Source organism: Ambystoma mexicanum, chromosome 1q, assembly GCF_040938575.1.
Source record: "Ambystoma mexicanum isolate Mex_15411 chromosome 1q, UKY_AmexF1_1, whole genome shotgun sequence".
Lineage (NCBI taxonomy): Eukaryota > Metazoa > Chordata > Amphibia > Caudata > Ambystomatidae > Ambystoma > Ambystoma mexicanum.
The window spans coordinates 574,620,979-574,626,842 of NC_090922.1; the positions used below are offsets into that span (position 1 = coordinate 574,620,979).

The window sequence follows — 5,864 nt, forward strand, 5'->3', positions numbered from 1 at the left end:
TTTCTTCTTCTGGGGTTTTTGAACCTTGAGTTTCTGTCCTTTTCTCTCGTGTAAATAAGGTCTAGTCCCTCCGGAGGCCACCTTGGCAGAAGTGAGACTCTACCTTCGGGGAACCCCAGGGGGCCAGCCTTGCTCCCAGGGAAAAAGCCGGAAGGCAGAAAAAACCCTGGTTATGATGGTGGATTCCAAAGAGGGTGCAATATCCAAAGACCAAAGTCCAGCAACAGGCAATCCGGATAGGATGATCTAACTAAATTTGGTACGGAAGGTCCTGTGAAGATGTATTACCAAGGAAGTACAGAAGGGCAGTATCAAGGAAGAAAGACCGAAATAACAGGTAAGGAAAGTGATAGGGACTGATAAAAAAAAGAATACTGCAAGGATACGTTTGGAAAAGAAGGCGGGTGTCTCTCTGAGAGGAGCAAGTCAGAGTGAAAGTTAAGTTCTGAAGCCGCAGGAAACACCTGTGTGACTGAGGAATATGGTAATGGCTCCAAGGTGTCAGGATGGTATAGTATGAACGGACAGGCGCCTTGAAAGAGAAGTAAAGGAAGAAAGACAGGAAGAAAGGAAAACGGATGAAATTCACGTCTGAGGCAGACGAAAGCAGCGAGGTCAGACGACAACAGACGATTCTCGGAAAGCAAGAGAAAGGAGGCAAATTACATTTCTGACAAAGGAAAGCGCAATGAGCAAAGCTACTGGAGTAACAAGCATAGTAACAGGTAGAAAACACAGATACAACGCATCGGCTGGGTGGGCGGAGCCGGAATTTATAGGGCAGGACGCCATGTCTAATGAGGACTAGAACGTTAACCTGCAGAAGTCAATGCCTCCAAACGTTCCATAGTTTCCATTGGCAATTCCTGACAGTATGACCCCTTTTCCTCGGGGGACCCCCGGGTTTCGCCGGGTGAAAATGGTGAAACCTCTTCACCAGTCGAGGTGCATGTATGTGACTCACGGGTTCCCAGGACCTTTCCTCCACTGGGTATCCTTTTCAATGGACCAAGTATTGTAACCTGCACCGATGGTACCGGGAATCAACCAAATAGGCCACCTCATATTCTTCCGGGATCTGGGTTACCTTAGTACGCCCCCTAATGACAGGTCTTTGGAATGGATCTTTCTTATGCTCCTTGAGCAACGAGACATGGAAGACCGGATGCACCCTCTTGAGATAGACAGGGATCTTGAGCTTGAAGGCCACTGGGTTGATTTGTTGTACAATAGGAAAAGGCCCAAGGAATCGTGGGGAAACTTACCCAAGTGAACCCATCGTGGCAGAAATCGGGTAGATAGCCAAACTAATTGCCCAGTTTCCCACTTTGGGATGGAGCCCCAGCCTCTGTCAGCCCATCTCTTCTGTGTTTGTTGACTGACCAAGTGAGCCTTTTTAGTGAGCTTGTGAACTTCATACAGGTCTTTGAGTACTCCATCCAAAGTAGGGATCTTGGTACCTGGGGAACTGAGCCAGGGCAAATGCTGAGGATTATACCCATAGGTACAAAAAAAGGACTCATTTGGATCGATGTGTGAAAGGAATTGTTGTAGGCAAACTCTGCTTGCGGAAGAAATTGATACCATTCGTCCTGTTGTGGGCTGCAAAACACCTCAAATATTGTTCCAAACCAGCGTTCAGTCTTTCAGTCTGGCCATTGCTTTGTGGGTGGTAACCTGAAGACAGAGCCCTGTGAATACCCAGAGTCTGGCAGAGGGAAGCCCAGAACTTTGACGTAAATTGAGATCTGTGATCAGACACTATAGTCCGGAGTAACCCATGTAGGTGGACTACATCTCGCAGAAACACAGCAGCTGTTTCAGAAGCAGACGGAACCTGCCTGAAGGCAGAAAAGTGGGCAAGCTTGCTGAAGGAATCCACGGTTACCATTATCACTGTCATGCCATTTGATGGGGGGAGATCCACAATGAAGTCGGTGGAAATGTGTTCCCAGGGGCGTTCAGGTAGTGTGTGTTGTTGTAACAACCCTAAAGGGTTTCCCGTCCAGTGTTTGTTGTAAGCGCAAACAGAACTTGTAGATACATATTGGTCCACATCCTTCTTGAGTGAAGGCCACCAAAATCCTCTACGTAGGAGGTCATATGTCTTTCTAACCCCCGGATGTCCTGTTAAGGGAGAGTCATGACACCATGATAGGATGAGTTTTTGGAGCCTCTTGGTGGGGATGAACAGTGCCTCTTCGTGGTAATACAACCCATCCCTTCCTTGAATGATAGAAGGGGAAAGGTCGGAGTTGGTGTGGTACTGGGGAATCAACTCTTGGAGTAAAGACCGCGTAAATGCTTCGATCTTCAATCCCGGAAAGACCACATCATGTCCCCTGTAGGCACCAGAGCCTTCCCCTAGACTCCTAGACAGGGCATCAGCTTTCTTGTTTTCAGTTCCGGGAATGTAGGTTATGATAAAGTCAAACTGCAGAAAGAAGTATGCCCATCGAGCATGACGTGCGTTGGTACATTCCATCTGTTGGAAGACCCGCAGGTTGCGGTGGTCGGTTCGAATGATGAAGCAGTGTGCGGCACCTTGCAAAAGATGACGCCACTCTTGGCATGCCAATTTGATCGCCAACAACTCCCTTTCGAGTACATAATAATTGCGCTCACTGGTAGTCGGAGTCTTAGAGTAATAAGCAACTGGATGTTCACATCCGTCCTCTGATTCCTGCAGTAGGATGGCTCTGACTGCCCCTATGGAAGCATCAGTTTCCAAAATGTAAGGTTTGGTTTGATCCGGCTGGACCAATATAGGTGCAGTAGAAAAGCAATTCTTGAGAGTCACAAATGCTTCCCTGGGATTCTCCCCAAAGACAAACTTAACTCCTTTCTTAAGCAGAGAGGTGAGAGGAAGCACTGTGTTAGAGAAATTGGGAATGAACCTTCTATAAAAGTTGGCTAATCCTAGGAAGCTTTGTAGTTCCTTGACGTTTGTCGGTTCCTTCCACTCTCTAATCGCCTTTATCTTGATTGGATCCATCTCTATTCCCTCTTTTGATAGGATAAATCCCATGTAGGACACAGAAGTAGTTTTGAACTGGCACTTTTCAGGTTTTACCAGCAATTGATGGGCTTGTAAGCGCTGTAATACCTGCCTGACTAGTTGTCTATGCTCAGAAAGTGTTCGAGAGAATACCAAGATGTCATCAAGGTAGACCACCACTGATACAAACAACATGTCGGCGAACACCTTGTCCATGTATCTTTGGAAAACGGCTGGCGCGTTTACAAGGCCAAACGGCATTACTCGATATTCAAATAAGCCAAATCGGGTGCGGAAAGCTGTTTTCCATTCGTCTCCTTGTCTTATACGTAGTAGGTGGTACGCCCCTCTCAGGTCTAGTTTGGTAAAGTATACAGCATCTTGTACCGCCTCCAGAATGTCCCGTATCAAAGGAATGGGATATCTGTCCCGGATTGTTACCTTATTAAGTCCTCGGTAATCAATGCAAGGGCGTAACTCTGCAGAATCTTTTTTGGGGATGAAAAATAAAGAGGACCCACAGGAGGATCTGGATTCCCTAATGAGCCCGTTTTGCAGATTGGCATCTAAATATTTGCGAAGGACTTTCCGCTCGGGGAGTGACAAAGGGTACATGCGCCCAAAGGGAACTGCAGCCTCAGAAAGTAAGTCAATGCAGCAGTCTTCCGCCCTTTGTGGGGGCAATAGTTTGGGTACAGTATCCATGAATACCTCTGAAAATTCTTGATACTGGAGAGGAACCAAGGATATTATCAAGGGACCTTGGAAAGGAGACCCCTCCTTGGGTTGAACCTTAGAGGTGTAGCCTGTAGGTTGGTTCATGCAGTTGGCCTCACAGAACGGGGAGTTAAAGCTCACCTTATTGGCAGCCCAGTCAACATGTGGGTTATGTCTTCTTAACCACGGAATTCCAATTACCAAAGGAAAGTGTGCTGCCCTGATCTGATCAAACACAACATCTTCTTCATGATGGCCCATTCTCATCTTCAAAGGGATCGTCTCTGTAGTGATGGGGCCAGAAGACAAGGGCTTGCCATCTACACCCTCTACTGGTATAGGAATTATCTTTGGCCTTGTAGACACTTGGTGTTCCGTGGCCCAAATTAGGTCCATGAAATTGCCTGCTGCACCACAGTACAACATGGCCAATACCTCGGTGGGACCAGACTCAGATAACCACAAATTTACCTTAAACACCATCAAACTGTTTTCTGCAGACTCTTCTAGTGTTCTTGAGTTGTTGCAAGGGTACTTGTTAAATCCCCCGACACTTCCCTTGCAGCAGAGCGGGGGCTGGAGTTTTCCTTCCGTCGAGGGGGCACCTCTGGACAGTCTCTTAATAGGTGTTTCGAAGAACTGCAGTACATACACGGGCCTGCGTCGCGTCGTCTTCTTCTCTCTTCCGGAGTCAAGGGTCCTCGGGTGGCTCAGATTTGCATGGGTTCTTCTGCAGGGGTTATGGCTCTGGTTTGCGGTGAAGGGGAAGGGATACGAACAGCCTGAGGGGTACTAAGAAGACGCCTTCTTTCCTGCAATCGGAATTCAATTTGGAGGGACAAAGTCATCAGATCTTGGAACGAAGCAGGTCTCGCTACCCGTGCCAACTTGTCCTTGATCTCGTCGTGAAGACCACGTCTGAATATGGTCTGTTGGGCTGAATCAGGCCAGTCCGCCTTGGCTGCGAATCTCTGGAAACGGGAAATGTAGGTTTGAAGATCAGTGTTCCCCTGTCTGACGTCGAGAATAGCCTCCAAAGAGGAGTAGAGTACCGCGTGTCAATCAAACCTCTCCATAAATACTTCCAAAAAATGGTTGTAATCGTTCAGGGATGGATCATTATTCGTCACCAAAGGGGTGACCCAAGATAGAGCGTTTCCAGTGAGGTTGGCAATGATGAAGCCGACTCTGGTTCTGGCCGAATCATAGGCATGGGGTCGGAAGGCAAAATACACCTTACAGGTGTCAAGGAAATCCTTCAGTCCTCCTGGGTGTGCATCATATTTGCCGAATGAGAGCGGCATAGTTGGCAAGTCTCCATGATCATCTCGGTGTAAGACAACCTGTTGTCGGAGATCAATGTTCTCCGTTCGTAAGGATTGTACCTCCGCGGTTAAGTTCTGCATTGCTGCCACTAATTCTTGGTACTGCTCCAAAGAGGCCATGGTTTGCAATGAGCGTTGTATGCTGTCAGGCTCAGTGTGTGTCTCCCCCTTCTCCTCACCTGATTCTTCAGAAGTAAGCTCCTTAAGGGCCGCTTTAGTCCTCTTCCAATCCTTTTTCTTCTTCTGGGGTTTTTGAACCTTGAGTTTCTGTCCTTTTCTCTCGTGTAAATAAGGTCTAGTCCCTCCGGAGGCCACCTTGGCAGAAGTGAGACTCTACCTTTGGGGAACCCCAGGGGGCCAGCCTTGCTCCCAGGGAAAAAGCTGGAAGGCAGAAAGAACCCTGGTTATGATGGTGGATTCCAAAAAGGGTGCAATATCCAAAGACCAAAGTCCAGCAACAGGCAATCCGGATAGGATGATCTAACTAAATTTGGTACGGAAGGTCCTGTGAAGATGTATTACCAAGGAAGTACAGAAGGGCAGTATCAAGGAAGAAGGACTGAAATAACAGGTAAGGAAAGCTATAGGGACTGATAAAAAAAAGAATACTGCAAGGACACGTTTGGAAAAGAAGGCGGGTGTCTCTCTGAGAGGAGCAAGTCAGTGTGAAAGGTAAGTTCCGAAGCCGCAGGAAACACCTGATGTGACTGAGGAATATGGTAATGGCTCCAAGGTGTCAGGACGGTATAGTATGAACAGACAGGCGCCTTGAAAGGGAAGTAAAGGAAGAAAGACAGGAAGAAAGGAAAACGGATGAAATTCAC

The 5,864-nt window shown here is 47.6% G+C and overlaps 1 protein-coding gene across 1 annotated transcript; it reads right to left on the reverse strand.

Annotated features, from left to right (window-relative positions):
• Positions 1-4,773: 4,773 nt before the first annotated feature.
• Positions 4,774-5,160, reverse strand: LOC138557603 (protein LDOC1-like). Its single transcript, XM_069642632.1, has one exon. The coding sequence runs from the start codon at positions 5,158-5,160 to the stop codon at positions 4,774-4,776; it is 387 nt and encodes a 128-aa protein (XP_069498733.1).
• Positions 5,161-5,864: the final 704 nt, after the last annotated feature.